The 22,242-nt window shown below is 39.4% G+C and overlaps 1 protein-coding gene across 8 annotated transcripts in view; it reads right to left on the bottom strand.

Annotated features, from left to right (window-relative positions):
• LOC144491600 (serine/threonine-protein kinase WNK2-like) overlaps positions 1 to 22,242 on the bottom strand; it is a 200,261-nt gene that overhangs the window by 96,104 nt on the left and 81,915 nt on the right. For all 8 annotated transcript variants that reach the window (XM_078209644.1, XM_078209645.1, XM_078209638.1 and 5 more), the window contains exons 5-7: positions 14,818 to 14,906; positions 11,709 to 11,928; positions 555 to 822 (exon numbers count right to left, since the gene is read on the bottom strand). In XM_078209644.1, coding sequence (XP_078065770.1) covers positions 555 to 822; positions 11,709 to 11,928; positions 14,818 to 14,906 — 577 coding nt within the window. The remainder of the gene's footprint in view (positions 1 to 554; positions 823 to 11,708; positions 11,929 to 14,817; positions 14,907 to 22,242) is intronic.

The following is a 22,242-nucleotide window of genomic DNA, read 5'->3' as shown; positions in this document are numbered from 1 at the left end:
AGAATGACAGATCTGCGAAATGCCAACCATAGGGCTAATTTTGACATCTTGTTGTCAAATGGATTTGAAAAAAATGAAATATCAGCCTCATTGAAAAATGTCCTACCTGAATGCAGGTACATCATACCCTAATAACATAATTCATTTTCTGATCACACACTTCCTCAAAAATAAAACCGCTGGGGATTCTATGACAAATTGAGTGACGACTGTCATCTCAGGGTGTTAAGAAAGGCTCTAACATTTGGTTAGGTTTTGGTGGAATTGAAGTGAGTTATATTCTCCAAGGCTTCTCTCATTAAGATCCCTAAAACAGTTTTTAAAACATATATAAAATAGAAGGAGATAGATGGAGAGAAGAAAAAAAAGTGCGACACTACTTTCTGATCTCAGAATTTCTATGGGGCTGACCAAACATAAATATCAAATGCTTGGTGCCAATAATCAACTTTTATTAAAAAATGACTCGTTCAATCTATTTCATGCCAGACAGAATTTTGAAATATTTCTGTTGTATTCCCAAGCACAAAGTCAAAATCAATGATTACACTTACACATAACAGATGTGACACTGACGAGCAGACCCTGATGCACATGTTGATCAGTTTCAGGTTCCTCCAGTTCTGAGGGGATTTGCTGGCCTGTACCAACAACCTGATGAGAACAATCCTTCTGTTTTTCCAATTCTGTCTTTTCTCCTTGTGCATTAGTCACATTTACTTGCTGACATCGTTCCCTTCTCCACTTAATTAAGGCTACTCTGTCTCGTATCGACTTGGCAACTGTCTTGGAATCACATTCTTGAAAGAAACCGGAGTCAATCTGCAACCAAAACGTCAACATTGAATAAAATGTTAGAATGTACAAAAAAAAGGCTGTTTGTTCTTCATTATACAAGAGTTTCATGGAAAATTTAAACCAAACAATTCAAGATTTCTGCAAATTTCAGGTTTCGTCAATGATCTTAACTTTTTAAGCCAAATAACTTAATCCTCAAAATTATAGAAGAAATCAAATAACACCTGTTTAGTGCATAAGCGCTCACAGTGTGGAGTAAAAAGACATTCATATTTCTTTCATACTTAACATTTTGGTTAACACTGTAGCGTGAATATAAAGCTTTAAAATAATTACAATTTGGAGTTTGAGGCGAAAATTGAAAAGTATGCAAATTAAAGACCAGCTATTACCATTAATTTCCTTTTTAAAAAAAAAGCACTTATTCCCACATGAAATATTTTCATGACTTCAACTTATGGATAGTTGGTACTTTAGAAGTTACTGAACTTGAAATACGAGAAGGCAAAAAAAAACATCAGTTAGAAAAAGAGCAGCATGAAGGTTCACCATCACAATTTCCACCACAGCAAAAAAAAGGCGATATCCCTGAATCAGTGAGCAAACCTAACCCTGCAGGCACGCGACAAATCCAGCCCACCTGGAAAGCTGTAGATAAGCAAGTGCACAGGTTCTGGTCCAACAAGTTATTCTGCACAGGAAGACTCAAGGCCACATAAGCCATGACCTCCTGCAATACCTCCTCAAACGCTGCATGCACATCTGGCTTGCTGCCCATTGAGGAGCATGATCAGCCAGGGTAGAGATCTGCTCTTGCCTTGCTGTACAGGCAGTTCCCGGGTTACGAACGAGTTCCGTTTTTAAGTATGTCTGTAAGTCGAATTTGTTTGCAGGTCGGAACAGTTACGTACGGTTCACATCTAGCGTCAATTAGTCAAATGTTTGTCTTAGTATATAGTATATATTTTACATAAAACATCTTAAATATAATACAGTAATAATAATAATGGAAATGACAAAAAACATATATATATATAAATATTAAAATAACCCATGTGCGTGTGTGTGTGTGTGTAGATATAAAAAACATTAAAGTAATTTCTAAAAGTAAACATCATGAGGTAGTTTGGGCTGAGGTTAGAAACAGGAAAGGAGAGGTCACCCTGTTGGGAGTTTTTTATAGAACTCTGAAAAGTTCCAGAGATGTAGAGGAAAAGATTGCAAAGATGATTCTGGATAGGAGCGAAAGTAACAGGGTAGTTGTACTGGGGGACTTTAACTTTACAAACATTGACTGGAAAAGCTATAGTTCGAGAACTTTAGAGGGGTCGGTTTTTGTCCAATGTGTGCAGGAAGGCTTCCTGACGCAGTACATAGATAGACCAACAAGAGGCGAGGCCACATTGGATTTGGTACTGGGTAATGAACCAGGCCAGGTGTTAGATTTGAAGTTAGGTGAGCACTTTGGTGACAGTGGCCACAATTCGATTACATTTACCTTGGTTTAGCAATGGAAAAGGATAGGTATATACCAAAGGGCAAGAGTTATAGCTGGGGGAAAGGAAATTATGATGCGATTAGGCGAGATTTAGCTGGCATAGGTTGGGGAAGGAAACTGCAGGGGATGGGCACAATTGTAACGTGGAACTTGTTCAAGGAACAGCTACTACGCGTCCTTGATAAATATGTACCTGTCAGGCAGGGAGGAAGCAGACGTGTGAGGGAACCGTGGTTTACTAAGGAGGTTGAATCTCTTGTGAAGAGGAAGATGGAGACTTATGTTAAGGTGAGATGTGAGGGCTCAGTTAGGGAGCTTGAGAGTTACAAGTTAGCCAGGAAGGACCTAAAGAAAGAGTTAAGAGCCAGGAGGGGACATGAGAAGTCTTTGGCAGGTAGGATCAAGGAAAACCCTAAAGCTTTCTATAGGTATGTCAGGAGTAAAAGAATGACTTGGGTAAGATTAGGGCCAGTCAAGGACAGGAGTGGGAAGTTGTGCGTGGAGTCTGAAGAGATAGGAGAGGCACTAAATGAATATTTTTCGTCGGTATTCACACTGGAGAGGGACAGTGTTGTCGAGGGGAGTACTGAGATGCAGGCTATTGGACTGGATGGGATCGATGTTCATAAGGAGGAGGTGTTAGCAATTCTGGAAAGGGTAAAAATAGATAAGTCCCCTGGGTCGGATGGGATTTATCCTAGGTTTCTCTGGGAGGCTAGAGAGGAGATTGCAGAGCCTTTGGCTTTGATCATTGGGTCGTCATTGTCTACAGGAACAGTGCCAGAAGACTGGAGGATAGCAAAGATTGTCCCCTTGTTCAAAAAGGGGAGTAGGGACAACCCTGGTAATTATAGACCAGTGAGCCTTACTTCTGTTGTGGGCAAAGTATTGGAAAGGATTATAAGAGATAGGATTTATAATCACCTAGAAAGGAATAATTTGATTAGGGATAGTCAGCATGGTTTTGTGAAGGGTAGGTCATGCCTCACAAACCCCTACTCGCAACAAATTCTTCATCACAAGCATCTTCACTTGCTGCATGTGCAGCTTTTAAATCACTGAAAAGACTTCGAGTCTTTTCATGCACTAAGCCAAGGCTAATAGGAATATTACGCTGATTTTGATCCTCTAACCAAATTACCAATAGCCTTTCCATTTCAATAATTAAACCGCTGCGTTGCTGAGTAATAATTGTCGCTTTCATCGGGACAGAGACTTTTACATGCTCCATTACTCTCCCCTTGTCCTTTATAATTGTCCCGATTGTTGACTGACTGTAGCCTAACGCTTTTCCAATGTTTGTTGGCGTTTCACCTCTTTCCAATCGCTTTATGATTTCCACTTTTGTTTCAATCGTGATCGTTTTCCTTTTCTTCGATGCATCACCATCACCTGCATCAGATTTACGCTTTGGAGCCATGATTACGAGGGTAAACACACAAAAAATTTAAGTCAAAACACAACACACACAACAGTGTTTACGTGGTCCGACTTAAAATGGCGATGACGGCGTGGCGCTGTTCTCCCTCGGGCCGACGAACCGCTGAAAACGCGCAGTGTTTTGAGTGTCGCACAATGTAGTCCACCCGTTCGTTAGTACGAACCATTGTATGTAACTCGATTTTTAAAAATAATAGGCTTTATGGAGGTCGGTACGCAAGTGCGGACGTTCGTAAGTCGGGCGTTCGTAACCCGGGGACTGCCTGTACAATAAAAATACAGGCAAAATACTTGTTGGACATGCACTTATCAAATCAGATATTCAACAGGCTGCAACCGGAACTGCAAATGAGCACAATGTTTGAGCTCCCTTAAGTGCTGACACCATGAGCATCTCAACTAGTATCTTGTACAACCCATTAGGGCTATTGTAGTATCTTGTAATGACTGGCAACTACTAAGTAGATCAACAAACAAATGCTTTATAAAGGTAAGCAACTATTGACAGAGTGAATTAAAGGCTACCATACTCCACGACTCCAGACTCCCAGTTGACAAGGAAAACCCACGCTTAGCCCCAGGATTTGCATGTTCTGGTCCATTTGGCCGAATGGTCACATGACTCTCCGAGAACGTGCCCTTAAAGTGGCATGCTTCCACATCCCTCCCCCTTTACATTTCTGATTAACACATCTCAATAACAATTGAACTATTTACAATATTATACAACAAATGGATCTCAAACACAATGCTTTATAATACAAGTTGGTCTGGAGACTTCCTGATTCTTTGGGAGCATCGTAATTCACTAGCAGATGCTCCAGCAGTAGAGGTAACATTGGTGTGAACCTCAACAGATTGACTCTCAACTTGCGAAGGTGCATCAGTGTATATAAAGCTTCTCCAGTTCCCGCTTGCTGCAGCATTACTTTCATCTGTAGAAATATCACTGACAGGCCTACTAGGGATGGACTGCGCCACTGGTTCGGTGTGTGATTTTCCTCTTCTCAAATGATCCAGATGTTTCTTCACCCTTTTACCATGGACATGTATTTCACATGACAATGGACTGGTTCTGGCCATAACTGCTCCAGGGATCCAATTTGGACCAGCACCATAATTGTTTCCATATACTAAGTCACTCACTGTAATAACTTAGGAGTCAGCTGTAAAGGAACGGTGCTTCATTGCACAAAGCAAAAGTAAAACCACAAACCTGTGGTGAACACATATAGGTCCCAATCGGGATGATACAATAACAGACTTGCTCATGGTTTGCTTTATAGAGAGCCTGGGATAGGAGTTCCACCTGTTAAGGTAATACCTAACACCATGGGAACTCATTCTACAAGTCCCACTGGGAGGTCAATCAGGGATTCCCCATGTAAGTCCTGGGGGTTATCACACCCACCTTAAATGTTCTCAGTTTTTATCAAGTTGTGAAGTTTCTTCTGTGTATTCTGTTTTGCCCCCATCCTCCCTGCCAAATTCAGAAATATCAGATCTAACTCTGTCCATTAGTAATTTGGCAGGTGTGACACCTGTGGTGACACAAGCTGTTTTTCTATAGGCAATCAGGAAATGGGCCAGAGAGGCTGATGACGGTTCCTTCATGATGGCTTTGAATGTTTGGACATCTCTCAGCCAGTCCATTTGAAGCACAGTGATAAGGGTGCTGCTTGAATTTGTTGAACATGATTGGTTGTCATGAAACTCTTCACCAGTGAAAGCAGTCCCATTATCTGAGACTAGCGCATCGGGCAACCTGTGGGTGACAAATGTCTGTTGCAATTTCTCTACCACTGCTGATAAGGGCATGGACTTCATTTCATGCATGTCCAACCACTTGGAATGTGCATCTATTATAAGCAGGAACATAGAACGAGCCTACAAAATCGACAGGTAGTTGCACCCATGATCGACTTGGCCACTCCCAAGGGTGCATTAAGGCTGGAGATGACAATGTTTGCTGCATTTGACATTAGTCACATTATTGAACAGATTATCTATTTTGGTATCTACCCTGAGCCTCCACATGTAGCTGTATGCAAGCATCTTCATCCTTGACATCCCAGGATGGTCACAGCGTAACTCCTGTAATAATAACTTCCTAGCAGGATTGGGAACGGCAATCCTTGTTCCCCATAATAATACATCATCTTCATAATTAACTTGTCTTTTCTTATTTGAACATTTGAGATGGACAACTTGGCATATGTAAAGAATTTTGGTGCTGGTCCAAAGCAATTGCTCAGACCTGTTATCACAATGCCACAAAGAAAAAGTCATCAGTCTCTCTACAAACCAAATTGGCCCAGTGCCTGATCACCTATCGAAAAACACCTGATGTAACCACAGGTGTTACATCTGCAAAGTTACTAATGGGCAGGCGTATTAGAACAAGGTTGGATCTGGTATTTCCGAATTTGGCAGGGAAGGTAGAGGCAAAACAGAACATACAGAAGAAACCTCAGAACATTTGAGGTGGATGACTTGGTATATGTAAAGAATTTTGGTGCTGGCCCAAATTGATTGCTCAGACCTGTTATCATCATGCCAGCAGTGGAAGACCATATGTTTAATCCTAGATAACATGGGGTCCTTCTGGGTCCAAAACTTGACCTCTCGTACCAACATGGGCAATGCATTGAGTAAGTGTAGAGCAAGTATAATTTCCTGTGATACAGACAGAGGCAGTATACTTTCCGGTAGGGGAAGGCAGCTTAAAGCATCCACGTTTGATGTGTGTGTGTCTGGTCTATGCTGAAAAGTATACTCATAGGCTGTTAACAATGGAGCTCAACATTGGACCCCAGCTGAAGTTATGGGAGGAATTGCCTTACCTTTCTCTAAATAAGCCTAACAGGGGTTTGTGGTCAGTAACTACTATGAAGTGCCATCCATAAACTTATTGATGAAATGTTTCAATCCAGAGGTGACAGCTGGTCCCTCTTTTTCGATTTGATTAAAATTTTTCCGCATCGGTCAGAATTCTTAAGGCAGAGGCGATAGGCCTTTCTATACCATCTGCCATCTTATGTAATTCAATTGCTCCAATTCCGTAAGGAGATATGGTGCAGGTAAAAATGATCTCTTTTGAGGAGTAAAAATGAACTAAGAGACTGGATAACTGCAAAGCTAGTTTAACCTAGGCTTCTTTCTGATGCTTACTCCAATGGCACCTGTGTCTTTTCTTAAGCAGTGTGCACAAGGGTACCAAAGTTGTAGAAAAATAAGGAATAAATCTTCCATATTAATTCACCATTCCTAAAAAAGATTTCAATTCTGACGTTTTTAAGGGCCGTGCTTGCTTCATTCCTTTTATCTTCTCCTCCTTAGGGTGCAAACCCCTGGGCATCAACTCTAAACCCTAAATATGTCACTTCATGAGCTTGGAATATACATTTCTCCCTTTTTAGCATTACTCTGGCCTTCTTCTAATCTTTTTAAAACTTTTTGAGATTTGCTAGGTGCTCCTCTTCAGATGTGCCTTTAATCGTTACATCATGTAGATAGACAACTACCATCGGTAGGTCCTGCAGTAAGCTTTCCATCATGCACTGGAAAATTGTCCACACTGATAGGACTCTGGAAGGTAGCCAGGTATACTGGTATGACTTTTTATGGGTATTCATAGTAACAAATTCTCTAGATGCCTCATCTAATGCTAATTGCTCTTGCACATGGCTCATATCAGGTTTAGTGCAAGTTAAACCTCCTGTTAATTTAGTGTACAAATCTTCAATTCTTGGTATTGGATATCAGTTCAATTTTGCTGCCTGATTGAGAGTTTATAGTCCCCACATATCCTAATGGTTCTATATGGCTTAACCACCAACACGATGGGAGCTGCCCACTCCAAAAACTGCACAGGCTTGATGATGCCTAATTCTTCCAACTGCTTGAATTCAGACTCAACCTTCTCATCTAAGGCATAGGGCACGAGTTGGACTCTGTAAAACTTAGGTGCGGCCTCAGGATTGAGGTAAATTTTAGCTTTTAGGTCTTGTATCTTGCCTAACTCGTCTTGGAACAGCTCCTGGTATTTTTAAGACGTCATGAAAGTCTGTTGCTAATTCTGAACATTGTTAACTAATTTAACCTAATTTGGTGAAACCGATCTCAGCCCATCGGACTTGGCAGTTGGTCTCTCACTACTATTAGAGGCAGTTGAGCTGACTGGTGCCGGTAGTTTACGGATGTTGTTGTTGATCCTAGGATCCTTAAAGTGTCCTAGTATGCATGGCTAGCCTGGCTATTGTGTTCCTTAACTTCAGGGGCTCAACCCCACTTTATAAATAACGATATGTTTGTTCTCCTGCTACTGTAGCTTAGGCACCCATATCCACCTCCATTCTGAGTGGCTGACTGTTTACCATCAACACATTCATAACTGGGGGAGCTTGGCCACCTTAATGTTGTTTAACCTGTATACTTAAGATCGGTTTGCAGGGTTATTCTCAATACCATGTACTAGAGTCGGAATTTTTTTGTTGGCCCCCAGTAGGCTCCGATTAGTTTTGCACTTACTCCTAATGTGCCCTCTCCTATTGCAGGCATAACATGTAGCTTCCCTGAATTTACATCCCTCCTGATCTCTCCCACACTGGTAGAATCCTTCATTGTTTCTGGTCTGTGGACCAAATTCCTCACATCTTCGCACTCTTTTTTGCTCCAAGCCCCTCTGCTCATTATTTTCTGCACCGTCATCCCTGGCGCCACGACTACCAGCAGCTCCCCACCAAACTTACCGGACCTCGTCTGCTCTGCAGTTCCATCGCTTATCCACCCAAACCAACCCCACCCCCCCCCCTCCTTCGGCACTTTCCATAGCCAGGGTGATCTCTAATGTTTTCTTTAAAGTAATCTCTGCCTCTGCCAGTAATTTATTTTGTATGACCGTGTTGCTAACATCACAGACTAGCCTGTCTCGCAACATGTCGTTGAGTGCAGACCTGGACTTGCACTGTTCAGCCATTTGTCTTAGGCATGGCACAAATGCTACTATTATCTCCCTGGCACTCTTATCATTAAATTAAATTTATATCAATGCATCAGAGGGCTTCGGGTGATCATGCCCCTTGACTAATTCCACAAGCTCCTCAAAGGTCTTGGAGTCAGGGGCATCGGGAGAACTCGGACACCTTCTTGGGCTGCAGGTCGGAGCCCTGCAGGCTGTTAATAGGATTATCCGAAACTGCACACACTACTCCAGGTTTGGTTTCTGTACAGTTGTAGTAAGACTTCCCTACTTTTGTAAATCAATCCTCTTTGCAATAAAGGCCACAGTCCATTTGCCTTTCTGATTATTTGACGTACCTGCATGCTAACGTTTTGAGATTCATGTCCAAGGACACCCATTCTGCAGCATACTATAATCTCTATCATTTAAGTAATATTTTGCTTTTCTATTCTTTGCAAGGGTGATAAGCTCACATTTTCCCACATTATACACCATCTGCCAATTGTATTTGTCCACTTACTTATCCTCTGTACATCCCTTCGCAGACTCTTTGTGCCTTCCTTATAACTTGCTTTCCTACCTTTGTCTCCTCAGCAAATTTTGCTACAATACATATTGTCTCTTCATTCAAGTCATTAATATGGAATGTAAATAGCTGAATCTCCAGCACGGACGCCTGTGGAACTCCACTAGTTACAGCTTCCAATCTGAAATTAACCCTTTTGTTCCAACTCTGTTCCCTGATAGTTGCCTCCATCCATAATATATCATCTGCAACACCATGAGCTCATTTCTTGTGCAGCAACCATTAATGTGACACTTCATTGAAAACCTTTGGAAATCAGAACATACTACATCTACCAGTTCTCCTTTAGCTATCCTACTAGCTACATCCTCAAATAAATCTAATAAGTTTATTAAATATGATATCCCTTTCATAAAACCATGTTAATTCTGCTTGATTGCATTGTGATTTTCTATATGTCCTGCTACTACTTCCTCAATAACTGATGTCAGCATTTTCACAATGACAGATGTTAGGCTAATTGACCTAGTTTCCTACTTTTTGTCTGTCTCCTTTCTTGAAGAGGGGAATTACATTTGCAATTTGAGATTCCACTGGGCCTTTTCCATGATCAAAGAAAGTTCGAAAGATGAGAACCACTATTTCTGCCGCCACCTCTTCGAAGACCCAAGGATAAGTGATCCATCAAGTCCAGAGGACTTGTCAGGCATTAGTTTTCCAAGTATTTTTTCTCTACTGATAGTGATTATTGTTATAAATTCCTCATTTCCTTTTTGCCCTTAAATTTTCTGCAATTTTTAAGAACCTTTTTGTGTCTATCATGAAGACAGATACAAAATTAATGTTCAAAATCTCTGCCATTTACTTGTTTCCCATTGTCAATTCTTCAGACTCATCCTCGAAGAAATCGATCTTTACTTTAGCTATTCTCTTCCTTGATATATGCTTCTAGAAGTTCTCACTGTCTATTTCTATATTTGCTAGCTTGTCATTTTTCTACTATTTTTCATATTTTCTTTTGGTGGTGTGGTTTATAAACCTTTCCCAATCTCCGATCTACCACTAATCTTTGCAGCACTGTACACCTTTTCTTGCAATGTAAAACCATCCTTCACTTCCTAAGTTAGCCGCAGATGGTTCATCCTTCTTGAAAAGTCTTTATTTCTCAAGATCATAGAATTCTTTGCGAGTTATTAAATATTTCTTTAAATATCTGCCATTGGTTACCTACCATCTTTTTTTTAACCCATTCTTCCCTGTCCACTTTAACAGCTCTGTCTTCATACCTTTGTAACTTCCCTTATTTCAGTTTAAGACACTAGTTTCAGATCCAGGTTTCTCATCCTCAAACTGAATGTGAAATTCAATCATGCTATGATCACTCTTCCCTCAAAGATCCTTTACTATTACATAATCCTGTCTCATTAAAAGATTGAAAATAGTATGCTCTCTTGTTGGTTCCACAACGTTCTGTTCTCATAAACTGTCCCAAATACACCCCAAGAATGTGTCCTAATGGATTTTAGCTCCAAGGGCATAAACGCAGCTGATTCATTAGACAGAGCTATCAAACCTTAGCTCTCCATACAGCTTTTCCCAAGTCAGCCTTTTGAAGAAAGTGCATAACTTGCAACAGACCTTGATTCAAGTTACTTGACTGCTATCTTTCAGAAGAAGCCTAGGTATCAGATTCTTTTCCAGCAAAAGTGTTGAATAATTCATTCTATAAAGATATATAAACTGACTGCTTAAGATTGGTGAGTCTTTCCCATGAGAGGGCATCTTTCTTTACCACACCTTTTTTCACTCTCTGTAGGCCATCCATGCCCAAAGATCCAAGCTGATAATTTCCTTAAACATCTCTTCTAAAACTATTTGAAGTGAGAGGGGGAACTTTCCCAACCTGCAGAGAAATATCCCCCCATCAGCATCTTGGCTAAAAACAGGAACTATGCACATGGACAGTTGGAACATTCAAAAGTAGTAAATGAAGGCAAGCAATCCATGCTCTTGGAAGACCATGAAAACACGTTGTTTAGTTAGAGGTAAAACTTTTAAACTAAACACTTTTGATCCTCATGTATCAATTGATAAAACTCTTGTCTGATGGAAGGTTATGAAAATTCAAGTCATATTATGGACTTGAGTATGTAATCTAGGCTGACATTTCTCGGTCATGAAGGGGTTACTGTTTTGTTGGAGGCATCCTTCCCTGAACAAGACAAGGGCTCCTCAAAGAACAGTAGGGACTTCTGATATCTTAACCAACATTCTTGCCTTAATCACCACCAAAAACAGATCAGAGTCCATTCATTTGTTTTCAATTTGTGAACCTACTGCATTGGTCTACAAAACAATAGCAATAGCATTTCTAAAGTTAATTATTTGGGCTGCTCCATGAATGTGATCTCACACTACTTGTATATAAAATTAAAGTTACTTCCTCCATTTACCTCGCATTCATTATGGTATTGTAATCTTACCATTTCTTGTGCAACATCGTCAGGATTTTCTTTATTCAAGTCAAAACTGAACTCAATAGCTCCATTATCTTTGGGCTTGCCCTTCAGCTTCTTAGGGTCTTCAACCCAGAGTCTCATTGCAATTGAATCTTTTTTCCCATCATCCTCTTCAGCAAGCTCAACCCTTAGCCCAGTCTCCTCCGCAAAGAATGCATGATTTAATAGATCTTTTATAGAGTATCTGGAAAACAGCACAACACTCGTTACTCAGTTTAGGGTAGAGTTTCTACTTTGGGCACAACCAGCAATCCAGGTGCAAACCAAGCCCACAAATGAACCAGTTTTGAGAGGTTCACTGTTCTCAAATACTCTGTTCTCAAATAGGGGCAGCATGGTGGCACAGTGGTTAGCATTGCTGCTTCACAGTGCCAGGGACCCGGGTTCGATTCCAGCCTCGGGTGACCATTCAGATTCCGCATATTCTCCCCATGTCTGCATGGGTTTCCTCCAGATGCTCCAGTTTCCTCCCACAGTCCAAAGATGTGCGGGCTAGGTGCATTGGCTATGCTAAATTGACCCTAGTGTCAGGGCTTAGCAGGGTAAATATGTGGGATTACAGGAATAAGGCCTGGGTGAGATTGTGGTCAGTACAGGCTCGATTGGCTGAATGGCCTCCTTCTGCACTGCGGGGATTCTATGATAATGCCTTCTATGATTCTATACTGAATGCAATAGCTGCTCTGAAGCAGCGCAAATCGAGCAGCACTTTAGAACATGCTTCACTTAATTTTACTTTGAGTGTTAACTTGGCAAAATTTGAGTAATACAACTGAAAGAGTTTATGACAAAATAACATTTTTAATCAGTGTCAATCCACCACCTGTGATTAACCAAATATTAAGCTTCTGAAAGTGACTTTTACAAACCACTTGGAACCATTTCTATGTTATACAGGAATGACATCCAAAATCTGGCAGTCTAAAAAACATACATTTTTTTTAAAAATGGCACACAGGTCTAGTTTCCACACTTCTGTGAAAGAATATATATGTTGGACATATTTGATAGTTGGGGGACTAATAATCAAACGTCCTTGCATCTGAGTATATACCACAAGAAATTCTTGTGCAAGGAAATAGTGACTTTGCAAACAATCAACTTTGGATGATTAAACTATAACTTCGGAAGCTGGCATGATACACGAGAGTAATAAGCAGAGAAGTCCATAATATGGAAAAATCCAAAATCCAGCAGTCTCCAGAATGGCAGATTTTGGACATCCAACCTGCACTGGGATTCAGTGGTTAGTAAATTTAAAAGAGTTACATACAAAATCATTTCCAATATGTACATTAGTGGCCTTGCGTCCAAAAGAACCAGCTTTTTAAAAGAGCTTTCTTGAAGATCTGCAAATTAACAATTAGTGGATAACCCCAATAGTGATGAATTTAGTTTGTGGAGGAGGTCTGTTGAGGGTAATATTTTTGATCCAGCACAGAGGAACATGGAAACTGTGCTGGACATCATTTGACTTTAAAATTCAACAATCCTTTGCACAGGTTACACTGATTTCAGGCAAATTGTGGTGAAAAACTAGTAGAAATGAGCAATGTTTATTCTCTTTGCAGCTGTACTTTAGATTTCTGATGTACCAAGTGATCATTCATAACCTTCACATTGTTATCTTATTCTTATCAAAGGTAAATTTTTAAAAAGGTCAGTCTTCATAGAAATTCATTGTTAAAAAAGTTCTACAAGTAAAACAATTCAGTTTATTGGGAAATGTTTAATGCTTGACAATTACTGAACAAAATTAAACAATCAAATTTTAGTATTCATATCTATGACATTATTCCGTTTTTTTGTCAGACTGCACTGTTTTGATTGATCAGTTTAAGAAGTGAATCTATTTGGGTGAAGCCCGGTGCACATGAAAGCACTAGGGGCATATGACACATGCAGCTGCCAATTATTGGTGGCAGCGACAGTAATAGGATGTTCAGTACCCACCCCTGGTCACCCTGAAGCCATATCTCTGTAATCCCGACTAAATCATACCCGTTTACATCTATTTGCGCAATTAATTCATCTACTTTATTGCAAACGCTCTGTGCATTAAGGCACAAAGCTTTTAGGCTCATCTTAACATTTCTGGTCCCGTTCCCACTATTTTTCACTGAGGCTTTGTTTGAATCTGGGCCTTGATTTCTCTGCCTATCACTTTTCTTATTCCTCTTTCTGTCTTTCGTTTTTGTCCCCGATTGCCCCTCATCCGACTCCTTGCATAGGTTCCCACCCCCCCCTGCCATTTTAGTTTAAACCCTCCCCAACCACTGCAGCAGGACAAGACCACTCTCTGAAGATCTATAAGTTAGGAAGAGAGGAGAAAAAGCAAAAATCACCTTTCCCCTCTGTGCCAAATTCCCAGTCAGCTCCAAAATCCTGATACCCACACTTATTCTGGCTGTGTCTCACTTCAGCTGTTTGCTCTCTCCTACAGTTTGTGTGCAAAACTCACTAGAAATAAAATTTCTATGATAACCTGAATCCGAAACAAGGATTGGGTCATGGGACAAGATTTTGTTTGGTTCATTGATCGATGCTGAAACTGCAACAAGCTGATTTAAAGGAAAGAGTTTACTTCTCAAAAAATATTAAGTCCATTAATCTGCCTTTTCAACTCAGGGGAAAATAGTTTGCAATTCGACCTTTTAAAACTATAAGATAGATATAATGCTAGACTCTTGACAAAATTTGTATCTTGTGTGACAATTTTACGTAGCTTTTTTTCCCAGGAGTAGCAGCTTTGGTCCTGTTAGTCGTTGGTGCAAAGTAGTACTGTTTTATTAAAAGATACTAATATAACCACAAATGTTTTGGGGATCTCTGCTAGTTAAATGATTAACACCAGACAAAAATATTGCATTGTATCATTCCATGTTGAAAGCAATATATTGTTCTTTAATAATAAATATTAAAAGCAAAAAAAAAAGCACTTTGTAAACTAAGTCAAGGACTCACTGATAGCTGGCTATAAAACATTTATTGCAAATTCCTTGTTAGTAATATATAGTAATTAGTTATCAGGCCTGACAAACAATATGCACTTGTTCATGACTTTGTTACAAACCTTTCTTCTTTATTCTGGCAGATGCATTCTCCAATGATCTCTTTTATTTCTGGATCTGTGACCTTGCCAAAACTTGCTGGTTTTACACCCTGAAAAGTTAGAACATAAAGTTGCACAAATTTGGTCATTTTTGCCACTGGATAATATTCCTCCAAGCTTCAAAGTATTCACAATCAATTATCAAAATCAACATAAACTACAAATAGTATAGTTTGAGTGTGGATTCTCCATAATTGTATCCTTGAATTACATTGAACTCAATGTTAGTATCACTAAAGTACAATCAGCAATTCACAAAAACTATCTTGATTCAATGGGAGCATTCCATCACAATATTTGTCATTTTTAGATACGCGCAGACAGGATGGAATGCCAAAAGAACATTCATTGGTTAAAAACATTTAAAACTAAATGTGAAAAAATAAATTATAAAAAATACAAATACACACATTAAAGGAAGAACTGATGTTATCTTTCTCACATACGGACTATATTGGTGCTCCAGAGAATGCCACAGCTGCAAAACACTTCCTGTTTAGTGATCAATTTTCTAGCAAAAACTCAAAGAAGCCAAATATAGTACATATATTAAATGGAAATGTACTCATACACTAGACAGCCAATAGCCTTTGTCTGGCTGAGTTTCTCCATTAGACCTTATTAAACTATTCTACAATTTTGGACAACTATGCAGTCAATAAACCCGGCTATAAATGCTGTGATGAGAATACATGCGACTATATATTTAAACAAGCACTAAAAAGTGCAAGATTCTTCTTTATTATGCTTATTTAGACTATTAATTGTTAAATATTTGCTAGTTTTCCTCTTTCAACATGTAATCTTTGCAAAATTGCTTTATTGAAGTATTTTCTTTTGCCTTTCATGCCTTTCAAGCATATTCACAGCTTATACTAAGGGAGTTCACATATCAGACTGCTCAAATTCAATAAGTCCATCAGTGTTCTACTTAGCACTTGTATGCATTATGCACACAGTCAGGTGCTTAACGTGGATATAACCTTTAATTTGCTTTCATTGTTAGCTTCAATTATGTAGAGTTATTTTCCATCTCAAAGGTGGCAGGTGGATAAGGTGGTAAAGAAAGCACATGAAATGCTTTTCTTTAATAAATGAGATACAGAATACAAAAGCAAGGATGTAATGATAGAACTGAATAAAATGCTGCTTAGGCCATAGCTGGAATTGTATGTACAAATCTGGTCACCTCATTACGGAGAGGTCATAATTGCTCTGGAGAGACTACAGAAGAGATTTAAAAGAATGTTGCCAGAACTTGAAAATTGCAGCTAATGGGAAAGATAGGCTACATTTCATTTCTTGGAGCAGAGGAGGACAATATGAGGGGACTAGAGCAGACACAAAGGCCTTCTTCCCTTATCAGAGAGATCAATTACCAAGAGGCACAGATTCAAGGTGTTTGGTAAGATTAGAGGGAACATGAGGAAAACCTTTTTCACCCAGAGGGCGAGTGCCTGGAATTCACTACCTGGTTTGGTAGTAGAAGTAGAAATCCTCAACTCATTTTCAAAGGTACCTAGATCAGCACCTTAAATGCTGCAACCTGCAAGGCTACAGACCAGCAGTTGGAAGGTAGGATTAGAATGGATAGCGAGATATTTAAAAATTTTAACCAGCACAGACACAATGGGCTGAGTGGCCTCTTTCTGTACTGTAACATTTTTATATGGTTTTATACCAAGTCTCCTACAGTAACAAATAACTTATTTTCAAGGTGGAGGCTACCAAGCTCACCAAGACTTAAGTACTGCTTCTTTACTACCCACCTAGAAACACACTTGAAGACTGCCATTTCGTTACCTGGGAAAGGGGGCCAGGAAGCATTCACCAACTACCTTGCTGCAAGGATTTGAAATAACATGGGGGTGGCTATTAAGACAGGGGCATTGATTACATATTGATGAATGAAAAATCCAATTTATCCCCAGTGTTTAACTCATATCCTTTGCCTATAGTTTTGCAACATTAATCAGTGGAGATACAGAGTAATTAATAAAAGTACTTTTAAAAAAGTGTGAACACCTTTTAATATGTAATTGCAAACTCATGTCAGATGGCATTATAAAATAGCCATGCGCGTATGGGCTTAAAGTAAGAATTTTTATCCAAACCGAATAGATAATTTGACTGAAGGGTACTTAATTTGTCACCCGACATTTTAATTGTGGCACTCGACAAAAAAAAAACCCCCATCAAATCAGCAGAAAAGAATTTACGTGCATTATTTCTCTCACACAAGCATTAATCTGTCAAATAACTTCCATATCATTGATAAGTTGCATGTTTCACATCAGCCAGATGGAATATATTTATTCCCGATAAAAGTGTAACCACAAAGGATTTTGAAATGGCAGCCATCATTAAACAGTACCACTGTACTTTACTCAGGTCTCTGACAATGGTCTATCGGGTACACAAGCAGAAATTGAGGCACAAGTTGCTTCTCTGCTGTTTTAAACTCATGTGGGTAGAAGAAAAGCAGAAAGGAGAGACACAAAGCTATTTTAAATAAATTTCACTCCAAATATGACCTCCAGGCAGTATATTTTGATCCCACTGGACCAACGTTGAGACAAAGTGGCTTCTAAGAATGATAATGAGTTCTTCACCTGACGGAATTGCCTTATTTCCTTGGAAAGAGCCAGATAGAGTTCACAGTATGATTTACCAAGAAAGCAATTGTTATCAAGGGAGAATATCTAAACAATCTTTTGGAGGTCAAAAAAAAACCTGAAAAAACTTAAAGAGTGGCTATTTAAATCCGGATAATTTTGTTCGAACAAAAATATGATCTTCCTTTGAACCCTAGTACAAATGGTATTGCCAATTTAAACACCGCTAATCCAATTTTACAATGTATATTTTTTCTTTAAACGAATTAAGATGGTTAATCTTAGTAACAAGGACATAATAGAAAGGAGCATTGAACCTTTGAAAGGAATTGTGCCTCACTTCAAGAAATGCTACTGTACATTCCATTTTAAATTTCCAACAACCAAAACTACGATCTAACTATGTTCAACCTTTTTTAGGCTGATTATTTTGCTCTTATTTCAGAGTTCCAGCATCTGTAGTATGTTTTTGCATTCAAGTATCTGCTCTTTACGGTTTTTAAATTGAAATTCTACTTTGCAACCTCAAGTATAATATGGCTCAGTGTAGAGCAAAGTTCCCTTACCTCTACGAACAGTGTAGTTTGATCTAGATGGCACTAACTCCCTTATCACCCAAATGAGGCTAACAACGTGCCCTGAATGCTGTGAATATTTTGGCTATGCGTCATGCCTACTTATTGCAAACAGGATCTCAAGCCCAGGAATCAAGACACTATCCTCACAGCATGTGGTATGCCTGGCCCCAGATGCACAAACATTCTCTGACCTTGAGGTGTTGTAATAATTCCTGTGAACTTCTGTCTGAAAAAGACGTTAATGTAAAGCAAACTTTTCAGAATTACCCTTATTTTCACACCATGTCACAACTAAATGGCAAGTTTAAAATGTTAGCTTCCCAGTGTTTAACTCACATCATGTGCTCAAACATGGAGGCCAATCATTCCATGTACTCTTACTCTTTTACACTTGCTGCAAATATCTAGTTCATGGAATATAACTTTTATTTTTAGAAAATAAATTGTTAAAAGTAAAATAAATGGAAAAGCCTGGTTAAGAAACTGATAAACAACCTTAATGTAATGTCAAATCTAACAAGCCTCCAGTTTTAATTAACCGGTGTTTATTTTACAAGATCAAATTTGTGAATGAAAAAGAAGTCTCATAGTAGAACTGGGGATCCTGGAGAGAGGTCAGTTGTATCCATTCAAATATAAATTATTCATATGGGTTACAGAGTCAAAGAGTTGAGTTAGAGGAAAAACAAATTAATTTACATTTCTGTTCAAGAGCATCACAAAGTATGCCACGTTGTCAGAGAAATGGACTATGGGCCCCATGTCATTTGGGAGTTCGCTCAGAAAGCAGGCAATTGCGATTTTGCTTTGGTGTAGACTGTCGCACTGGATTAAAAGAGCCAGCAGGAGATGATTACAAGTCAGGGCTGCACTTTAAGCAGAGAAAATACTAACTTTATTCTCCAGTGTGGCATGCGGTTTGGACTCAAAAGCTCAATCTGGATTTCATGGTGGAAAAAGAAACTAGAAGTTTTGTCTCGTTCACAGTTAGAGGAAAATATCTACATTAATCCTCACAGAGTTTTGTTGCAGAAAGCACCTAACTTACCCATAAGATTCCTAGCTTATCCTTCTACCTTTCTTGAATAGTTATATAACATTAGCAATCTTCAAACGCTTTGGAACTACTCCAATGGAAAATAAAAAAACATGATCAAAGCCTCTGCTTCTTTCGGCACGATGGACACATTCCATCTGGAAAAGGTGACTTTCCAACTTTGAATACTGCTAACCATTTTCATAGTACTTTATATATTATCCTGTTCACAATATCCCTCCTTTCTATTCGTGTAACCTTCACATTACTTGTTTTGTTTGTGAAGACAGATGCAAAGTGCTTTAGCCTTTACCTCAATATGAAGGTTGGTTCTTCAATCAGCACACCTTAATATGTTTAGAAAGTATTTTAGGGTTAAACTTGATGTTGCCCGATTATCTTCTCCTAACCTGTCCTTGCTTCCATTTTTTTTAGTTCCAATAATCTTTCTGGTTATTACCTGAACCTTGATCCCAGGAATGTCACAAAACTTCTTTCTGTTTGATTTTAATTTATACTTCTTTTGTCATCCAGCTCATTAGCTTTGGATGTTCTAGCTTTTCCCTTCCAAGAAACTGTCTAACTTGTACCTGAACCATCACTTCCCTGAAAGCTCTCCATTGCACTGTAATGCAATTACCTTTTCCAATCTACCTGTACTAGACCCCCACTGAAATGAGCTCTTCCCTCACTAATGCCCTATGCAGTTCCAAGAGCACTTCCCTACTTTTATATTCTATTCCATTAGCAATAAATGCCAAAATTATTACCTGCTACACCTGCATATTAACTTTCTGCGGTTTGTGCGGAAGGACACTCATTCTGCACCAAAGCATTTTGAAGTTTCTCTCCATTTAGATAATAAGTTGCCTTTTTATTCCTCCAACGAAAGTGGATAACCACTCATTTATCCATGTTAAATTCCAACTGCCAAATTTTAGCCCACTCACTTAACCCACCCATATCCATTTGTAATTTTTTTTTCCCTCACTCCAAATTGTTTTCCCAACTATTTTAATGTTGGCTATAGTACATTCTACCCCTGCATCCAAGCAATTAACATAGATTGTAAATAGCTGAGGCCCGAGAATTGAACCCTGGGACACATCAATAGTTACAGCTTGCCAACCAGAAAAAGATCAATTTTTCCTCATTCTCTGCTTTTTCTTGGTTAGCCAACCCTCTATCCAAACCAATATATTAACCCGAACCCCTTGGGATCTGTCTTGTGTATTAGGCTTTTGTGTGGCACCCTATCAAATGCCTTCTGTAAGTCTAGATATACAATGTCCACAGGACACCCACTATCCACTTTGCTTGTTATATCTTCAAAGAACTCCAGCAAATTAGTCAACCATGACCTACCCCTCATAAAACTATGCTGACTCTGATGCATTTTGGCACTCAATGTCCCATTACTATTTCCTAAATAATGGATTAACAATAGACATTAAACTAACTGGTCTATAATTTCCTACATTCTGCCTTCTCCCTTTTTGAACAGGGGCACTACATTAATCTTTTTCCAATCCACTGGAACCTTTCCAGAATCTGGGAAATTTTGGATTATAACCAATGCCTCCAAAATCTCTGCTGCCACTTTGTTTAAAACCCTAGGATGTAGGCCAACAGGCCCCCGGGGGGGGGGGGGGGGGGGGTTTGTGGCTCCTTGGATGCTTATGCAATCTATGCCAAAATGCAGCAAGACCTGGACAGTATCCAGGCTTGGACTGTTAAGTGGCAAGTAACATTTACACCACACAAGTGCTAAACAATGACCACCATCAGCAAGATAGAATCTAACCACTGTCCCTTGACATTTAATGGCATTACCAACACCGAATCCTCCTCTTATCAATATCCTGGGTGATACCACTGGCCAGAAACTGGCCATATAAATACCATGGCTACAAGAGCAGGTTAGAAGATAGGAATCCTGTGGTGAGAAACTCACCTCCTCTGACTTCGCAAAGCCTGTCCAGCATCCACAAGGCAAAAGTCAGGAGGAGAGTGATGGGAGACTCTCCACTGGCTTGGACAAGTGCTTCAACAATACAAGAAGCTTGACACCATCCAGGACAAAGCAGTCTGTTTGATTGGCATCCCACCCATAAACATTCACTGCTTCCAACACTGATGCACAGTTGCAAAAGTGTGGACAATCTACAAGATGCATTGCAGGAAGTCACCAAGCCTCCTCAAACAGCACCTTCTATACCCACGACCACTACCATCTAGAAAGACAAGGATAACAGATACATGGGCACACCACCACCACTATGCCCACCAGCACATTAGTTATACTAAGGATGGTGACTTCCAACAATACCTCTTTTATCACTTGTTATTTGACTCCAAACTTTTTCCTACATTTTTTGGGATATTTTTGATATTAGTAATGTCCTCTGATCTCATTGCTGCCCTTTTCTGGTGCATATCCACCAACCAAATTAGTTCAAACATTCCCCAACAATACTAGTTATTGTCTGAATATGGACATTGATCTCAGCTCTTTTCAGGTGAAATCATTACATCTCATAGAAATGTGCCTTCCACCAACAAGAACCTGAAATGTTCCCTCCTGCAATACTTCTCCAACCATGCTTTTACTTGCACCTAGTTTTCCTATTTATATACTCACTAACACAGAGAACTTGATAATACGTCTGAGATTACTACTTTGTGGTGTTTATTTTTTTCCTAGTGCCTAAAAAACTTTATCTGAAATACCCCAATACTTTTTCTACCCTGTCATTGGTTTTATCATCGACCACAGCTTCTGCTCCTTAGCCCCTCCCCCACACTTCTCAGAACATGCGCTTAAATATTGCAGCTAATAATTACCATGGGATACAGTTTACCCAGCTCTATAAAATCCTGCAGCATGCAGCATATTGACTGCTTCAAATGCATACTCAGGCATGTGGGCTTAAATCCAAGCTGTGCCTTTGTCAGAAATCCATAACCAATTGTCCAGCTTGGATTTAAACATCAGATTCTGCAACATTATGTACAAATCATCACCAAGCAAATTACGTCCCAGCAAATAGATGTTGACAGAAAAAGTCTGATCTGCACCTTGTAGTGTCCCAAAATATTGCTGCATTGCATAATCAGGCAAAATTTCTACCAGAAAGGCCAAAGATTAAAAGACAAA

The sequence above is a fragment of the Mustelus asterias genome, chromosome 3 (genome assembly GCF_964213995.1).
Source record: "Mustelus asterias chromosome 3, sMusAst1.hap1.1, whole genome shotgun sequence".
Classification (NCBI taxonomy): Eukaryota; Metazoa; Chordata; class Chondrichthyes; order Carcharhiniformes; family Triakidae; genus Mustelus; species Mustelus asterias.
The sequence above is the reverse complement of the archived record's forward strand: the minus strand, read 5'-3'. Positions and strand labels throughout refer to the sequence as shown.